This window comes from Typopeltis vanoorti, chromosome 7 (assembly GCF_054136105.1).
Source record: "Typopeltis vanoorti isolate ZY-2024b chromosome 7, IOZ_Tvanoo_1.0, whole genome shotgun sequence".
Lineage (NCBI taxonomy): Eukaryota > Metazoa > Arthropoda > Arachnida > Uropygi > Thelyphonidae > Typopeltis > Typopeltis vanoorti.
Window position 1 is genome coordinate 33748874 of NC_143555.1, and position 20499 is coordinate 33769372.

General features: G+C 35.7%; 1 protein-coding gene across 1 annotated transcript in view; it reads left to right on the top strand.

The window, feature by feature from the left end:
- The window catches only part of LOC150104573 (glutamate dehydrogenase, mitochondrial-like), a 326505-nt gene that overhangs the window by 205644 nt on the left and 100362 nt on the right, over nt 1–20499 (top strand). The window contains exon 7 of the mRNA XM_090395204.1: nt 8873–9013. Coding sequence (XP_090251330.1) covers nt 8873–9013 — 141 coding nt within the window. The remainder of the gene's footprint in view (nt 1–8872; nt 9014–20499) is intronic.

Genomic DNA, 20499 nt, shown 5'->3' on the forward strand with positions numbered 1-20499 from the left:
TTGAGCTAGTAAATTATTTGTCTACATTCACGTGTCTACATATTTTTATATTCCAGAAACTTCGACATGAATAAAAATGAAACAAACTGAGCAGTCAGAGTTGCTCTTTTGAAAACAGGGTTGCAACACTGAAATAAGTGCTGATTTTAAGTAGGTAGGCTATATAATGCATCTCTAGCCTATTAGAGATCCAGTTTTATATTCAATGCTGTGCACTATTTCCTTTAAAAACTAACTTCCTTGCTTTGTGCAGTATGAAAAATGAAGGCAGGAAACACTGTGTAGTATGTTGTTGTAAATAGACATTACTTTCATTTAGTGTGCATCTAGTTTGAGTTTGCACGAACTCAAATTGCACGAATTTGAGTTTCATCAATTCATCATCATCATCAAATTCCTGACATATGCACTCAAGGGGTGTACAGGATATTATGATAGTACTACATGAAGAACTTACACCATTACTAACTTCCTGTCAACAATTTTCCTTCAAATCAATCTTTTATCTGTCAAGACTATAACATTATCAGATCTTATATTTCTGTCTTCTAAGACACTTTTTACTATCAACCCACCTAATCGGGGTGCTTAAGGGTCAAAGCTGTATAACTGAGAGGAGACCTCCACATAGCCTTTAAAGGAATGCGGAGAACCGACCATGGCTTCTGACCTAATGTTCAATCCTCACCTTCTCGTGGTGCACCCTGTTGGGTATCTACTATGATACTGAACGAACGAGGATGGGCTGGCAATTTGGGATTTAGCCGACCAAATTGTATTCTTATTGGTTAAACCAAAATAAAAAATGATGGTACAACATGACAAAATTTCATGCCGGCTGGGGTGTCGCCCGGTTAAACAAGGCCCCCGTTGTTTTCGCCAGGGAACCAGGGCGAACAGCGAAAAGTCAGCTACTGGAACAAATCTGAAAACAAACCCCAACTCAACATCACCAGAGTTAAAGATCGGTACTATCAACGTAAGAAGCCTGAATGGCAAAGAAATGGAGCTAGCTGAGGAATTAGATAAGTACCAGATCGACATAATAGGGGTGACTGAAACAAAAAAGACCAAAACTGGTGAGATCTTTCTGAGCAATAAATACAAAATGTTATATTCAGGCAATAACAATCAAGGAAAAGAAGGAGTAGCCATAGTATTCAACACAAAATACGAGGCTAATCTTCTTGAATGGCAGTCAGTCTCAAGTAGAGTGATGTGGGCAAATATGAGAATGGGGAACTGGACAATGAGACTTATTTGTGCCTATGGTCCCACAGAAGGTTCTACTAAGGTAGAAGTGGAGGAATTTTTTGAGGCTTTAGAAAAAGCGACTGACACAATGAAAAAGGAAAAGTTGGTCCTTGTTGGGGATCTAAATAGTAGAGTAGGAAATGATTGTGAGACATACAAAAATATTTTGGGAAAATTTGGAGAAAAGAGCAAAGCTAATAATAATGGCAAATATCTGTTGGATTTCTGCTCAGGACATGGACTGGTTATTACTAACACCATGTTCCAACATAAAAATGTGCACAAATTCACATGGAGAGAAGAGGCTAGGAATAAGAAAAGTCTCATTGACTATGTTATTGTTGATAGTGATGTTTTCTCCCTGGTGCAGGACACCAGAGTGTACAGAGGATTTGAAATTGGAAGTGATCACTATTTAGTCTTGAGCAGGATAAAATTGAATTTCATATTGAAAAGAATAACATGTAAGAAAGTTTTAAAGCGAATAAAAGTTGAGCAGCTCTCAGATGTGAACTGTAGACTAAAATACAGAAATATTATTGAAAAGAAAATGAAAGAGTTTGAGAACAGGAATCAAACCTTGGAGATTCAGTGGCAAACTCTGAAGGAAACATTGATTGATTCTGCCAGAGAGGCATGTGGTGAGGTTGTGTGCAAAGATAAAAAAATCAGAACTCCCTGGTGGACACAGGAAGTTAAAGAGGCAGTGAAGGAAAAGAAGAAAGCATATCAAAAGTTCCTGGCAAATAAGTCAGCTTTTACTCTTACAGAATACAGAGACAAATGTAAGAAAGCTAAACAGTGTGTAAAACTAGCTAAACAAAAGGCATGGGAGGACTTTGGCAAGAACATAGAAAATAAATATCAAGAAGGTGGCAAAATATTCTGGAGGTTGTTGAAGAAGCTTAGGAATGGAGGAAAGAGTGCTGTAAAAGGAATTAGAGATGATAAAGGTGAAATGAAAACAGGGGAGAAAAAGATATCCTTGAAGTATGGAATAATTACTTTGAAAAACTGCTAAATGAAACAAGCAGTGATGACAGCACAGTGATAAAAAACACTGACCAGGCATGCAGTCAGGAATACATATCCATACTTGAAGTAGAAAAAGCCATCAAAGGCTTGAAATGTGGAAAGGCAGCAGGAGTAGATGATATTCGACCAGAAATGCTGAAGTATGGTGGTATAAGAGTCTTACAGTGGCTGCACTGCATAGTTCAGAAAGCCTGGACAGAGGGACGAATTCCCGATGATTGGAGTAGAGCTCTCATAGTACCCATATACAAAAAGGGAAATAAAACTGAATGTGAGAATTACAGAGGTATTTCCCTACTGAGTGTTCCTGGCAAGATCTATGCAAGTATACTTGAGAAACGGTTGAGAAGAATTGTGGAAGAAAAGCTTGGTGAAGAACAAGCTGGATTCAGGCCAAATAAGGCTGTCAGGATCAGATCTTCACTTTACGACAAATAGTCGAGAAAGCATGGGAATATAACAAAGATCTGTATTTAAGTTTTGTCGATTTGGAAAAGGCATATGACAAGGTGCCAAGAGAGAAGCTATTCAATACGCTGCAGTTATATGGTGTCAATGGGGCATTATATCAAGCAATACTTAGTCTTTATTTGAGTTGTGAGTCAGCAGTTAGAATTGAAGGAAGTACAGGAAGATGGTTTAATGTTAAATCTGGTGTGAGACAAGGATGTACATTATCCCCTCTGTTATTCATTATCTATATGGATCACATTATGAAGGAATGTGGTATTAAACCTGATATCAAAATTGGAGATGTTAATGTCAGCTCTTTGCTTTATGCAGATGATGTTATACTTCTAAATAAATCCACTGCAAGTTTGCAAGATTCCCGGACTAAACTGAATAGCTGTTGTAATAGATATGGTATGACGGTCAGCAATAAAAAGACAAAGACAATGAAAATAGGCAGAATCATTGAAAATGTCAACTGTGTTGTGAATGGAGAACCTGTGGAACAAGTAAAACATTTCAGCTACTTAGGCACAATTTTTACTGAAGATGGTAAACTAAATATAGAAATAGACAACAGAATCAGCAAAGCTGGTATGGTGGGAAGTCAATTGAATAAATTCATATGGAATAAGAGAGAAATTAGTTGGAACACTAAATTAGCTGTATACAAGACTGTGTTCAAACCAATTTTAACTTATGGATCTGAGAGCTGGGTCAGAAGTAAAACACTTGACCAAAGACTAGAGACCGCAGATATGAGAGTCCTGAGAAAGATTAGAGGCGTGAACAGATGGCATCAATGGCAATATCATATTAAAAATGAGGATATTAGGAAAGAACTTGACATTGTCAGCATCCAGGAATGCGTTAGCAGAGCTAATCTCAGATGGTATGGTCACTTAAATAGAATGGGAGAGGAAAGATTAGCAAAACAAGTGTTCTCTGCCAGGTTGGCAGGAAAACGACCCAGAGGAAGACCAAGATATAGGTGGATTGATACGGTACAAAGTGCCTTAGATGATAGAAATATAAGATCTGATAATGTTGGAGTCTTGACAAGTAACAGACTGATTTGGAGGAAAATTGTAGATAGGAAGTTAGTAATGATGTAATTTTTTCGTGTAGTACTGTCATATCCTGTACACCCCTTGAGGGTACATGGCAGGAATTTGATGATGATGATGATGATGATGATGACCCACCTAATCTTGGTCTTCCTCTGGGTCTTTTTTCTGCCAACCTGACAGAGAATACTTATTTTGCTAATCTTTCCTCTCCCATTCTGTTTAAATGACCATACCATTTGAGATTAGCTCTGCTAACGCATTCCTGGATGCTGACAATGTCAAGTTCTTTCCTAATATCCTCGTTTTTAATATGATATTGCCATTGATGCCATCTGTTCATGCCCCTAATCTTTCTCAGGACTCTCATATCTGTAGTCTCTATGCTTTTGTTAAATGTTTTATTTTTAACCCAGCTCTCAGATCCATAAATTAAAATTAGTTTAAATACTTTTATATACAGCTAATTTAGTGTTTTGACTAATTTCTTTCTTATTCCATATAAATTTATTCAGTTAACTTCCTACCATACTGGCTTTGTTGATTCTGTTGTCTATTTCCATATTTAATTTACCATCTTCTCTAAAAATTGTGCCTAAGTAGCTAAAATGTTTTACTTGTTCTATAAGTAATAGTTATTACTGATTTTCACCCCAAATTTATTACAACAGTTATTCAATTTAGTCAGGGAATCTTGCAGACTTGTACTGGATTTATTTAAAAGTGTAACATCATCTGCATAAAATAAAGAACTGAGATTAATATCTCCAATTTTGATATCAGGTTTAATACCTCTTTCCTTCATAATGTGCATCTTTGTATGACACTAGATTTAACGTGAAACCATCTTCTGTACTTCCTTCAACTCTAACTGCTGACTTACACTCAAATAAAGACTAAGTATTTCTTGATATAATGTCCCATTGACACCATATAACTGTAGTGTTTTAAATAGCTTTTCTCTCGGCACCTTGTCATATGCCTTTTCCAGATCTACAAAACTTAAATACAAATCTTTATTATATTCCTACGATTTCTAAATTATTTGTGTAAATTGAAAATCTGGTCCTTACAGCCTTTATTATTTGGCCTGAATCCAGCTTTTCTTCACCAAGCTTCCCTTCCACAATCTTTCTCAACTGTTTCTCAAGTATACTTGCATAGAGCTTACTAGGAACACTCAGTGGAAATACCTCTGTAATTCTCACATTCAGCTTTATTTCCCTTTTTATATATGGGTACTGCAGTCATAGGGAATTCGTCCCTCTGTCCAAGCCCTCTGAACTATGCAGTGCAGCCACTGCAAAACTTTTATACCTTCATACTTGAGCATTTCTTGTTTGAATATGATTTACTCCTGCTGCCTTTCCACATTTCAGGCTTTTAATGGCTTTTTCTACTTCAAGTGTGGATATGTATTCCTCATTCCATTCCTGTTGAGGGTTTTTTACCACTATGCTGTCACTGCTTGTTTCATTTAACAAGTTTTTGAAGTAATTAGGCTATACAATATTGTAAAAATAATCATAATTTATAATTAAGAATCTTTTTACAATTATTTCTCTGTTAGTATATTATTAGTTTTGGTTTCATAACACGTATTATTGGCACTTGCGATCATTATTGATATTATTCTTGTCAAAATGAAATTGATGTACTTACTAGAATCTGACAAATATTTGAAATCTTTGTACTGTTTTGTGAAGATATTCTCTTGTCCCTAAGGAGACAATGAGTCAGCCATTATAATTCTCGCTTGCCATTTACACGGATTGTGCATGCTCGCCGAGGAGTTTGATGGGTGATTTACAGCTGAACAGAGAGAGCGTTCAGTATTGGTGTAATGAGGAAAAATAGAGCTAATGGAAGTTTAAGAACGCAGACCAGAGTTTTGTTCTTAGGAAGTTTTAAAGTTTTACGTGACATTCAGAAGAATATTAATACAAGATTCCAAAAAGTAATCATAGAACTGTGAGTCTTTAAACTGGAGGAGTTGAGACTATCAACAAGAGTTTAGTTTATAAAAGAAGATATTGCAGTCGTCAGATATCAGAGTATATCAGAGTTTTGTTCTTAGGAAATTTTAAAGTTTTACGTGACATTCAGAAGAATATTAATACAAGATTCCGAAAAGTAATCATAGAACTGTGAGTCTTTAAACTGGAGGAGTTGAGACTATCAACAAGAGTTTAGTTTATAAAAGAAGATATTGCAGTCATCGTTCTAATTTGAATGTTTGATGTAAAGTTTCATCTTAAGGATGTCAGATCTATTTGTTATTTCTACTGGAAAAGGTGATGTAATTAGCTCAACTTAAACATGTTGTTTATGAAGAAGAAGCTTTTTTTTCTCTTTTGCAAAAATTAATAAAATGTGCCTCAAATAGAACTGCAAGAGGTAAAAAATATTTATACTTAAGTGAGACGGGAGGAATAATATTGTGTGCTATATAAGGGAGAAAAACAAAAGGATCCTATGGAAAAGAAGAAGAAAATTTTATAGTTTCGGAAAAGGCCCTAACAAAAAAACTGACTGAACATTTTTGTTGTGAAAACAAGGTGTTTAGTCTAGTTGATGTGATTATATATATATAAAACAATCCAGTAACAAAATGAGTCAGAGAATGGGTGATTTTAATATTTTTGGATAAGAAAATCTGTCCAGTGTAGATTTATTTTAGAAGGCCTTGAATCCAGTATTTTGTAGTTATGTAATTTTATTTAAAGTGTATATGTTGTTTTGGTTTTATTAAATGTGTATATTTTTTGTATTTGGTCTTGATTCGGTGATTTTCCGGATTCTAAAAGAAATAATTAAATCATTGCACCAATTGGAACTGAATCCTTGTGTAAATACTAAACACTCGGAGTATAAAAAAATCTCTTTATAGAGTCAATCTCTAAACAATATCTTTTTCTCCAATTTCATGTCACCTTTATCATCCCCATTTCCTTTTACAGTACTATATCCTCCATTTCTGAGCTTTTTCAACAGCCTCCAGAATATTTTGCCATTCTCTTGATATTTATTTCCTATGTTCTTACCAAAGTCTTCCCATGACTTTTGTTTAGCTAGTTTTACAAGGAGTTTAGCTTTCTTACATTTGTATCTGTATTCTTTAAGAGCACAATCTGACTTACTCACCAGGAACTTGTGATATGCTTTCTTCTCTGCCTCTTTAACTTCCTCTTTAACTTCATGGAGTTCGGATTTTTCTATCCTTGCAGGCAGTCTCACCACATGCCTCTCTGGCTGAATCAATCAATGTTTTCTTCAGGGGCTTGCCACTGAATCTCCAAGGTTTGGTTGCTGTTCTCAAACTCTTTCATTTTTTCTTGAAGAATGTGTATTTTACTCTACAGTTTACATCTGAGAGCTGTTCAACTTCTATTTGTTTTAGAACTTTCTTACATGTTCTTTTCAGTACGAAATTCAGTTTCATCTTGCTGAAGACTAAATGCTGATTACTTCCAATTTCAGATCCTCCGTACATTCTAGTGTCTTGCACCAGTGGGAAGAAATCACTAACAACAATAGCTTAGTCAATGGGACTTTTCTTATTCCTTGCCTCTTCTCTGCATGTGAATTTATGCACATTTTTATGTTGGAACATTGTGTTAGTAATGACCATTACATGTCCTGAGCAGAAATCCAACAGGTATTTGACATTATAATTAGCTTTTCTCTTTTCTCAAAATTTTCCCAAAATATTTTTGTATGTCTGACAATCATTTCCTACTCTGCTATTTAGATCCCCAACAAGGACCAACTTTTCCATTTTCATTGTGTCAGTTGCTTTCTCTAAAGCCTCAAAAAATTCCTTCACTTCTATCTTAGTAGAACTTCTATGGACAATGAGACTTATTTGTGCATAGGCACATATAAGTCTCATTGTCCAGTTCACCATTCTGATATTTGCCCACATCACTCTACTTGATATTGCCTGCCATTCAAGAAGATTGGCCTTATATTTAGTGTTGAATACTAGAGCTACTCCTCTTTCCTGATTATTATTTCCTGAATATAATATTTTGTACTTATTGCTTAGAAAGTTCTCGCCAGCTTTTGTCTTTGTTTCAGTCACCCCTATTATGTTGATTTGGTATCCAACTTATCCAATTCTTCTGCTAGTTCCATTTCTTTGCCATTCAGGCTTCTTATGTCAATAGTACTGATCTCGATCTCTGGTGATGTTGAGTTGGGGTCTGTTTCAGGATTTGTTCCAGTAGCTGACTTTTTGCTGTTCGTCCTGGTTCCCTGGCGAAAACAACTGGGGCCTCATTTAACCAGGTGATGCCCCAGCTGGTATGTTGTACCAACATTTTACCTGTGGTTTAAGCCAATAAGAATGCAATTTGTTTGGCTAAATCCCAAATTGCTAGTCCAGGTATACCACGAGAAGTTGAGGATTGGACATTAGGTCGGAAGACTTGGTCGGTTCTCCATATTCCTTTAAAGGTTATTTGGAGGTCTCCTCTCAGTTATATAGCTTTGACCCTTAAGCATAAATTCATTAATCTTCCTAATTAGGTATATCATAAATTATGTATTCTTCAGTGATCTTAACTGGTCTTAATGTTTAAGAGGACGTCCTACCAGGACGTCCTCTTAAATCATTCAACGATGACTTCTAAGGCCGGAACAGGCCATGCTAGGCCTAAATCCTTGATACGCATGATGATGATGATGATAATGAACTGGTCTTAATAAAAATACGCACAATATGCCATGCTTTGTTCATATTTCTCTCTTCAGACTGTTCATCTTTTAAAGTTTTGCTTTAAAAGCAATTGTTTGTATTGCTAAATATTCATACTGCAAATACATTTTACAAGAAGATCAGATTATATCAGTTTAGGATTAAGAGAAATATTTTGATTCTTAGTATCAGTTTAGGATTAAGAGAAATATTTTGATTCTTAGTATCAGTTTAGAATTAAGAGAAATATTTTGATTCTTAGTATCAGTTTAGGATTAAGAGAAATATTTTGATTCTCAGTCATTTATTTCTTTATTTTTTTACTTAAAACATAATGAAATAACATTTTAATACGAAACTTTTTAAGGCTAATGGCACTATAGTAGGATTTCCAGGAGCAGAAAAATATAGTGGAGAAAACTTACTGCAAGAGCCATGTGATATTTTGGTGCCTGCTGCCACTGAGAAAGTAATTACAAAAGGAAATGCAGATAAAATTCAGTGTAAGGTATGTACCAACCGAGTTTTAAATGTTTTTTTTTAGAGGTTCCTTTTTTATTGTTATACTGTTGAAATTTTTTCACTTCATTATAAATTAAATTAAAAATGCCCAGAAGTTATATTCTTGTTTAATTCTTTATCCAAGTATAAGAAATGTTTATTTTTGAAGATACTTCAAGTACAGTTTATTTGTAGTCATTAGTCTAGATTAGACTAGACTAATGACTAGGCTGATGACATTAATTGCCTTAAGCTATTTGCTAAGGCAGTTAATGAAAAGTCATTAGCCTCTGTATACAAATTGCCTAGTTGTGAAGATACTTCATGTGCAAACTCAGTTTCCTTGCACTTGGATAAAGGATTATGGGAAATATATTTCTTCTGCATCACTTCAGTTTAACTTTGGTATCTTTTCTGGGTATGGCTCCCACTGATGAGACCTCAGTAAAAGTTGAAATTGGTCTGGGTAGTGGCCCTTCCTATTATACACACCTGAAAGAATATGTGCTTTGCATTTTGGGATAATGATAAAGAAAAGTGAATGTTGGAAGCAGCAGTAGTGAGTGTGTGTATGGGGATGGTTGGCATAGGAAAGGGATTGCCTGGAATGAAGTGCAATAGTCTGAACAGATATATAGGATGAGTGGTGATAAAAGCGATTGTACATGGCAGGTGGGTAAATCGCAACCAACAGGTGGTACGGGCAGGACTGACTGGTTATAGACCCAATGTTTGATTGCTGTGTTTATTTATGAATACCTGGAGCATAAGAAATAATGGAGATGAAATTGTTTTGCTGATTGAGTTTATTCACCCAGAAATTGTTGGAATAAGTGAAATATGGTTGGATGAGGATGATATCTTAACAGGAATAGAAATAGAAGGGTGTGATGTTATTTGTGAAGACAGAAAGTACAAGAAGGTGAGGTGGAGTGCTGCTGATGGTAGCAGGGGAATTATATCCATATAAGGTAGAAATAATAATATTGGTTTTGATGCAGTAATGATGTGAAGGTTTGACAGGAAGAGATATTTTTCAGTTGTGTTATTGTAGGGTATATGGAGAGTGCTGATGAAGAAACGCATAAGCAATTTGGGTTAGCGAACAGAGAAGAGTAATCATTATGGTGATTTTAATTATGATAATATAAATTAGAATAAAGAGATAGTATATAGGAGTATGGAAAACGAATTTCTTGAGGGACTACTGGCTATACATACTGTAAAGGGTGGGGGGGGGGGACATGAAAAGATAAAGAGTCTTAGATCTGATCATTTCATCAGAGGATGTGATTGAGTGGGATATAACATTTCCTCCGTTTGATGAGTGATCATAAAGTGATCACTTGGATGTGGCCTACATTATGAAGATTTCTGTGAGGAAAGAATATACCGTATTTACTCAATTATAACTCTCACTTTTTTCCCCAAAATTAAAGTGAAAAAATCATGATGCAAGATATATATATATAGGAAAAAACTAAATTGACATTTATAATTAAATCTTCAGTATTAATTATAATTCATAATTGCTTACATTATTTATAAAATGAATGCATTTAAATTTTAATTATCAACATTATTTACATGATCAGCTGCTCACCTTTATTACGCAATACATTTGAATCTTTAGCAACAACACTAATTCAAATTAGTGAATGACTAATGAGAAGTGAAAGCTGAGCATGAAATGGACAGCAGTGGTAGGCCAGTAGAGATAGTGCAGCTATGAAGACTTGCATATGATTGGTGCAATATTAACAAAAGATTGTGCGACTTAATGACAAAGGCAAGCCACCAATTGTTGAGTTGATATGCTGATTCTCTTCAACTGAATTCCAAAATATCTGAAACTGCCATAACAACATACACTGTTTATTTCTTAAAGTTTTAAACTTTAAGAAATAAATAAATCTTGGTATATGTGAAACTTTTTAATTTCTTTTTTTGTAAAGTAAAACATGGTGTGAGATATGTGCAAGGGCGAGTTATATTTGAGTAAACATGGTACGTAGAACTTCAAGGCCTATGATTATGAAAAACTTAAGAGATGACTTGGAGCTATAGCAGAGAATGAGAATTAAGCAGGAAGAGATAAATGCTGCTTGGAAACTACTGATCAAGAGATATTTAGTGGCATCAAAGAATGGACTTCAAAGGTCAAAAGGCTGAATAAGGTAGGTATCAAGTTCATGAATGAAACCTGGAAAAGGAAGCAATGTGGATGAATAAAGAGATTATCATATCCAGTACTAATGTAATATAGGTTGATCAACTAAACTCTTGTATATGAGTTCAACATTTAAAAATAATAATAAAAAAAAAGCATAATCTGGAAGAATGTACTATGGAGGTTGGACAAGAGTAATAATGGCAATATTCATGCATGAAGAGTATTGGTAACAATAGCAGAAATTCAGTTTGAGCAGAAATTAGCAAATCAGACCAAGAAAAAGCCTAGAGCTTGGATTATTATGGTTCTTAAAATGATGTTAATGGATGAAAATGGCAGATTAGTAACTGCTGCAGAAAACGTTGTCAAAGGGTATTAAGTGAGCAATTCATCAGGGCATATCATCCTCATTGTAAAATTATGAGATGCTGAAGTACAGAGAGTGGGAAAAGATGGCTTACTGGTGAGTTAGCAAGAAGTATATGAGAAGTTAAATAAGTTTTGATGTGAATAAGGAATTGATAACATATCATCATGTGTCTTAAGGGAATGTTCCAGGGAGTTAATGTGAAACTTGGCATATCTATTTAACAAGAGTCTTGCAATAGCACAAGTCCCAAATTAGTGGAAAAAAAGTAAAATAGTTCCACTTCACAAAAATGGTGATAAGACTGAGGCTACAAATTATAGCCCAGTCTGTGTATCTGGAGAGGTTGGTGAGAGCTAAGATACAGAAGTATGTTAATAATAGCAGTATTTTTTATTTTATTTTTTTCCTTGGCCTATATCTTCCCCACTGTTAAGTAAAGGCCTCTCCCATTGCAGGTCTGGGTCTACTTCTCTCATAGTGAACCACTCCATCTTGGGAGTGTTTATATAGTTGTATGAATGAATGTATAAAGATATCACAGCTAATACTGCTGTTGCCAGCCTGGTTGGCTGAGTGGTTAGCATATCCACTCTCCAGCCAAAAGGCTGCAGGTTCGAATCCTGCCGTGGGCATGGATGTTATGATTGTCTGTAAAAGTACTAGTGGTGGTGGTCGGCGGTAGATGCCATTGGTGTTAGATAATGAAGGTTGGTGGAGTAGTGAGACGAAGAGTTGTAGAGTAGATGCCCTCCCTCGATGAGTCTTTGGACTCCCTGGAGGTGTGATGTAATAATAATAATAATATCTCTGTCTACAGTAAGATTTGAACCTGCAACCTTTTGGCTGGAGAGCGAATATGCTAACCACTTGGCCAACCAGGCCAGCAACAGCAGTATTAGCTGTGATTACCAGCATGGATATGTTAAAGGCAAGTCATGTTTCACAAATTTGCTTTTAACATATCCATGCTGGCATATCACCTTGTTATGTACTATAACAATGTGATATAGCTTGATAGATTGCCTCATAACAAATTGGTAACTAAATTGGAACAGATGTGATTGGATACTAGATTAGTGAGTTGGAAAGTCACCAATCATGTTCCACATGATTCTGTTTTGGGGTTAATGTTTATCTTGTATATTAATGATATTGGGGTGGGTTTAATTAGAGATATGGAACTGTTTGCAGATGATGTAAAATTGAGGAGAACGTTGAGGAGTCATACAGATGTGGCCTTACAGGTTGAATAGATTGTGTAAGTATGGAGGTGTGAAACTGTCAGTTCAGTGTTGCAAAGTGTAAGGTTGTAAAATTTCCATTTTGTGTGGAAATTCTGAATGAGGTAGAGGAGACAAGATATTTGGGAATGGTGTTGGTGAACAAGGACCTGAAGTTCAGGAATCATGCTACATGTAAAGTCATCACATTGGATTATCGCAGTGATGTCGACAACCTTAACATGCAGAAATAAAGTGGTCATGGTTCCATTGTATAAGGCCTTGATCAGGCCTCATATGTATTATTGTGCACAGATTTGGTCATCTGATTTCCATGATTCTGAAGATACATTAAAAAGGGTACAGAGAATATATGCCAAGATGCTAACTACTTTTTTTTTTTTTTTTCTGGAATGTGGATTAGAAGAGACAAATTGAGGGAATACAATTTGCTAAACCTCATGAACAGAAGAGAGGGGGATAGGATGTTTAAGGTAGTAAGGGGTGGTTGCCAAGTTAATGTGGAAGAAATTTTTCATAGAATGGGAGAAGATAGTAGAAAAAGAGGCTACTTCTGGAAACTGTGTGAGGAGTAGATTCTTTGCATGGAGAATGTCACCCAGTGGAATGTATTACCTGACAGTGTGATGAATGCAGACACATGGAATGAAACGAAAGTACATTTTGCATGTGTGTGTGTGTGTGTGTGTGTGTGACATTGTGTACTCCTGTGATGAGTTCTTTGATTCTATGGCTATCTAATTACTCCTTCCTGAAATCTGGTGTTAATAATAATAAATATCAGTTCCTGACATTTACCTTCTGTGTTCTTACCAAAGCTCCCCCATGACTTCTGTTCAGCTACTAAATACAAGACAGCAAAGTCTTATATTTTTCTCTTGAGCTATGCTGAATGTACTTGCCAGGAAATTTCAATATGCTTTTCTCTTTTCTGTTGACTGCCTCTTTAACTTCCTGTATCCATAATGGTATTTCTGGTTTTTTTTTATCTGGGAGAAAACCTGATCACATGCTTTTACGAAATAGTCAGGTGTTTTTTATAGTCTGCCACAGAATCTTTAAAGGTTTGGTTCTTGTTTTCATTCTTTTTTTTTTTTTTCTTGCACATTACTCAATATTTTAGTCTGCAATTCATCTCTGAAAGTTTCTCAATTTCGATTTTTTTTTTTTTTTTTTTTTTTTTTTTTTTAGTTTCTGATACTTTTCTTTTCAGTGCAGTATTCACTGTCATCCTGGTCAAAACTAAATGGTGATTACTTCCTATTTAATATCTATTCCTATTTAATATCTACTGTATATTGTGTTTTGAACCAACATGAAGATATTATTGGCAACAGTAATAGAGTCAAAAAGAAATTCTTATTTCTTGTCATCTCTCAACTTGAAGTTATGGACATCTTTATGTTGAAACAAATAATTTTGAAGTATTTGTTGAAACATGACATGGTACTAATTGTTAAATGTCCTGCACAGAAGTCCAGCAGGTACTTACCATTATCATTAGCTTTACACATTGTCTCCACATTTTCCAAAGACATTTCTGTATGTTTTGGTATTTGTTTCCAGCTCTGCTCTTCCCTCAATTTTTCCAAATGTAACCTTCTGTACAAAACAAGCATAAATAGGTTTCATTGGCCAATTCCCCATTTTGATGTTTGCTCTACATCGTTCTACTTGATGCTACCCATGGAATCCACCAGATCAGCTTGTCCAGGTGTGGCTTTATAAAAGGGGAACAATAACTTCTCTATCCCTGCATCTTGTTAGTGTGTTTTTCAATGATTACATAATCTGATATACTGTTTTGGTACCTTTGCAATATGCTCTCTGAACTTCAAACTTCAACTCTCTGTCCACAATCACCATCCCCCCCCCCCTACAGCTCTGACCTCATGAGTTTCTTGCAATTCAGTTCCATCAGTATAGTACACTGCATGTAATCCCTTCTTCCTGAAGTGCATCACTTTATGCTTGGTCACATCAAACTAGCAACCATTTACCTTTCCCTATACTGCTAGTCTGTTTAAGTCATCTGCAGGATCTCCACATCACTTTCATTTACTATTGCTCTTTTTAGTTTTGCATCATCAGCAAACAACTGAATATTTCCTGTCAAATCACTTTCTGTATCATTGATGTACAAATTAAACAACAGAGGACCATGCTGGGCCCTGTGATGCATCACTAGTCACCTGTCTTCTCCTGGACCCATTGTCAAATACCTTTTCAAAGTCTAGCACTCCATTGGCACTTTATTATAAAAAGTAAGCATATTACTAAGACAAGACTTACCCGTCACAAAACTATGTTGCCCTTTATCCATGCAATCCTGAATCCTGTCATTCACCAATTTCTCTAATACCTTAACTATCACTCCTAAGATGCTGATTGACCTATAATTTGCTACTTCTGTTTTGGAGCCTCCTTAGGTAGTAGACTATTTTGCCCTCTTTCCACTTTATTGGCACTTTCCCAGTACTGAGGTTTAAATTAAACAGTTTGGTTAGAGTTACTGATAATTCCTTTGCACATTCTCGTAATATAGAAGTTGATATGCCATCTAATGCCTTGTTCACATTGGAAACCTGCAATATCTGTTGAAGAATCCTTAGGAGGTGGAACAAAATAATCAGTTATCATCTGGATTTGAAGAAGATTATAACCATTTAATTCCATTAAAATTTTGATAGTGAGAAGTTCTTGTTGTAGGCTTGAGGGAGTCTTTAATTAATAGAGCACATAATGTGTGCTTATCTCCCTCAAGCTTACAACAAGAACTTCTCACTATCAAAACTTTAACGGAATTAAATGGCCACCACCCTCTTCAAATCCAGAAGATAATTACCTATTTTATTCCAAAACCTAAGAATTATTCAATACTGCATGGTTCCAATCCCATCTATTTCTGGTATCTCTGAACCTATTGGTAGAATTTTGAAGTATTAATCCCACATATTTTCCTATCAACAATTTCTCATCTGTTACTATCTACAAAAGACAAACTGTCACCTTTATCTTTAGCTACTGTTTATCAGATTTCTTGTGAATGTAATTTGACATACTTTCACAAGACCAGACATCTGAGGTTTCACATATTCAATGTGAAACCTCAGAAGTCTAGTCTTGTCTGGAACAGCATAGTATTAACACTAAACACAGTATCCGGTGGAATGAAGCTCATCTTCTCCATAGAAGTAGTTCTAAATATGAATGCCTTTACAAAGAAAGTTGTGAAGTCCTTTTACCTAATTTAGCCTAACCTGAATCGGAACAATTCCCCCCCCCCCCCCCAAAGTTTGGGAGATTCTCATTTTATGTAAACATCAAAATATAGTTTTAATATTATTTAGACATCAAGATAGTTTTAATATTTATTAATATTCATTTCTAGCTCGTGGCAACTATTTTTATTTGGTAAAGTGGTTGATGCATGTACCTTCAGGCAGTCCCCAGGTTACGAAAGAGATATGTTCCTGAGAACGTCTTTAGGTCAGATTTGTATGTAACTCAGATGCCTGATGAACAGCACGTGTATGGTAATAATAATCATAATATAATGGCTCACATGGTGCAATAATAATATGGTATAATACTGTAATAATAATAATACCCTGTACAGTTACAGAAACTGTTGTGTTCTTTCTTTTAATTCATATAAACAGAACATAAGCAGAAGGTATGCTAACATTAATGTTAGCCTACCTAACATTAATGTTAGATGGAGTGAGTGCTGGAGAATCAAGATCAGATTCTGGTGCTAGAGAGGATAGACCTGGTGCTGGAGAATCAGGATTTGATTCTGTTGCTGGAGGGATGGAGCTTATCACTGAAGTCAGCTTCTTGAAAAAGGTATCTAGGGTTGTTTGCACAGCCATTTTCTTTTTTCATCATAAGTGGCCTTGCAGCAACTGATGTTCTCACTGACTGCAAGGTAAACCTTTCTAAATCATTCAATGTTAGGATCTTGCTCCTCATGCTCAGCAAATCCTGCTTCAAGGAGACGAAAGGCTTTAACTAATTCTTTTAAACTCATGGATAAGCTTATGTGTTCATCACACATGTTGAATTTGATTTAAATGGTATTGAATCGAACACAGATTGATAAGAAAATAATTATTTATTAACTTAAAAGCTAATATTTCGCTGGTATTATATCTAGCATCTTTTAAAAAAAATTTTTTTTTTAACTTAGATGGCACTTATTAGGACTCTAGTCTGGTGTTGCACGCTGCAATTACTCATACTAGCCCCACTGTTACACCGGATTGTGGTTGTCTCGCATTTGTAACAAACTTTGTTTGTGTGCTCTGAAGATGCTGGATATAATACCAGCGAAATATTAGCTTTTAAGTTAATAAATAGTTATTTTCTTATCAATCTGTGTTCGATTCAATACCGTTTAAATCAAATTCAACTAATTCTTTTGTTGTAAACTTTCTTGGTTCTGGATCTTCTGATTCTTCGTGTTCTTGTGTTTCTGTCAGCTGCTTCTCTATCTCCATAATGTCTTCACTGGTTAATTCTTGTAAATGGAACGCTGGTAAGTCAATGACATCATTTTCATTGATGTCCAATTGCAGTGCATTGCCACTCTCCACCAGTTCCCGAGGAAACTAGTTCCAAAATTATTAATTTAATTATTAATTTAATTATTAATTATCCTTATGGGGAGCCCGTTCGTAAGTAAGAAACGCTGTAAGTCGGGTTGTCTGCAACCCAGGGACTGCCTGTACTTTCATTAAAGTTGATTACTGTGGGTATCCTGTAATTTGCCATGCTGCATACTAACTAGTCCTTATTGGAACCATTATCACTAACCAGTATATAGGGTGGCAATAATTAAATAGGAGATGTTCAGAGTCCTGTAGCAAAAAATGTATTGGACAAAATTCAACCAAACTTGGTGTAAGCACACACTCTGGAACATGGGATTTTGATTTACAAAAAAATAAATAAAATAAAATAAAATAAAATAAATAAAGCACAAAATTCTGCCACCAGGGACATTTGGCACTATAAGTGCATGGTTTGAGATTATTAATTAAACAGTCATGGCTAGAAGAGACACAGCAAATCAGTTTTCGTGTTCGTATAACTTACAGATGTGGTTCAATATGTCCTCCTTTCAGATGTTCTAAGAACTGCATTTTGCAGCGGAACGCAACAGATCTGCATTGATTTGCTTCACATCCAGCATTATTCAGTCTTTCAAGGTTGCTAAATCAGGAACATGTCCTTCACACACTGCATATTTCAGATGGACCCACAACCAAAAGTCACAGGGGTCGAGATCAGGCAAATGAGGTGACCATGCTGTGAGAAATACATAACTAATAAATATCACTCACTGTTCTTTGAAGTGTTTTCATAACATTCATTGTACCGGCAATCCAGTGTGAGGTGGTGCTCCATCCTACATGCGTATGGTAGAGTCAAGGCATCTTCGCTGCTGCAGTTGTGGAACAAGAAAGTTGCACAGCATCTCTTGATACTAACAGCAGAGATGGTTTAAGTCACTGGTCCTGTCGGGTGAAGTTCTTTGAAAATAATAAATGGTACAGTGAAACTGCAGCACACTGTGACTTTTGGTGAGTGTAAAGAGGTCTGATGGAACATATGATGATTATTCACATGTGCCAATTGTGTGAGTTAACGCTACTGTACAGGTAAAAAATGTGCTTCACTCCACAAGATCTTCCATGGCCAGGCATCATGCACCTCCATTCAAGCTAAGAACATCAGGGCAAAATGTAGTTGAGTTTCTACATAACCATGAAGCAAAGCTTGCATATGGGAGATCTGTAGGGAAAAAACTCAACATTTGACACAGGATTTTCCACACAGTTGAGCATGGCATGTCCAGTTCTCCTGATATTGCCTGAGCACTGCTGGACCCTTGTGCATTATTCATTCTGTGTTCCATGATGTCAGTTGCAGTTTTGTCAACTTGTTGAGGAATAATCCGTTTGCATCCTCATCCTGGCCTCACTGCTAAAGATATGCTATTTTCAAATCATAAAATCCTTTTTCTAAGATTTGTTATTGCCATTGGACCTTTTCTCCTATCCTTCATATGAGTTAATTTTTGAAGTGTGGCATTAGCGTTACCACGTTGTTGTTAGTAAAGCTTGACTAGCAACATATGCTCCAGTAAGGTGAGATCCATAGTACTTGTCTTATAAGAATGACACAAATCCATTTCGGTCTTCATTATATCCTCCAACTAGTCAGTAGAAACAATGAGATTATGCAAATAGCATGCAATTCTAGCACCAGTTGTCTGCTGGTGGCAAAATTTTGTCCTTTTTTTTTTTCTTTTCTGTAAATCAAACCCCATGTTCCAAGTATACTCACACCAAGTTTGGTTGAATTTTGTCCAATACATTTTTTGCTAAGAGGCTTTGGACACATCTTTAACCACACAACCGGCCAAGACGTATATATATGTCCAGGTTACCATGGATGCGAACTGCATATTAAAACTGTAATACCATTGATATTAGGTTGAAATATATGATGGATATGAAGTGTAGAGGAGTGATGTATTTTATCCATATTGACGGCGACGTGGTTAATGATGGCCATCCTGTATGCAATATATGGACAGGCATTCCACATGTAAACATTTGTAAACAGTACATTTCAATATTGTTGAAAAGTTTTTCACTTAGTAATGCTATAAATTAACAATTTTATTCTTGATGTAATCCTTCAACCCTGGTCCCCACTGATGAGATCTCAAGACAAGGTTGAAACTGGTCTGGATAGTTGCCCTTCTCATAATGCACAGCATTATATATGTTCCAAAAAGGGGATGTGCTTTTCAATGTGGGATACACATAGGAAGGTGATGCAAAGTCGTCATCATCATCATCAAATTCCTGACATGTACCCTCAAAGGGTGTACAGGATATGGTAGTACTACATGAAAAAATTACATCATTACTAACTTCCTATCTACAATTTTCCTCCAAATCAGTCTGTTACTTGTCAAGACTCCAACATTATCAGATCTTATATTTCTATCGTCTAAGGCACTTTGTACCTTATCAATCCACCTATATCTTGGTCTTCCTCTGGGTCGTTTTGCTGCTAACCTGGCAGAGAACACTTGTTTTGCTAATCTTTCCTCTCCCATTCTATTTAAGTGACCATACCACCTGAGATTAGCTCTGCTAACGCATTCCTGGATGCTGACACTGTCAAGTTCTTTCCTAATATCCTCATTTTTAATATGATATTGCCATTGATGCCATCTGTTCACACCTGTAATCTTTCTCAGGACTCTCATATCTGCAGTCTCTAGTCTTTGGTCAAGTGTTTTACTTCTGACCCAGCTCTCAGATCCATAAGTTAAAACTGGTTTGAACACTGTCTTTTATACAGCTAATTTAGTGTTTTGACTAATTTCTCTCTTATTCCATATGAATTTATTCACTTGACTTCCTAACATACCAGCTTTGTTGATTCTGTTATCTGTTTCCATATTTAATTTACCATCTTCAATAAAAATCATGCCTAAGTAGCTGAAATGTTTTACTTGTTCCACAGGTTCCCCGTTCACAACACAGTTGACATTTTCAACAATTCTACCTATTTTCATTGTATTTGTCTTTTTAATGCTGACCGTCATACCATATCTATTACAACAGCTATTCAGTTTAGTCAGGGAATCTTGCAAACTTGCAGTGGATTTATTTAGAAGTATA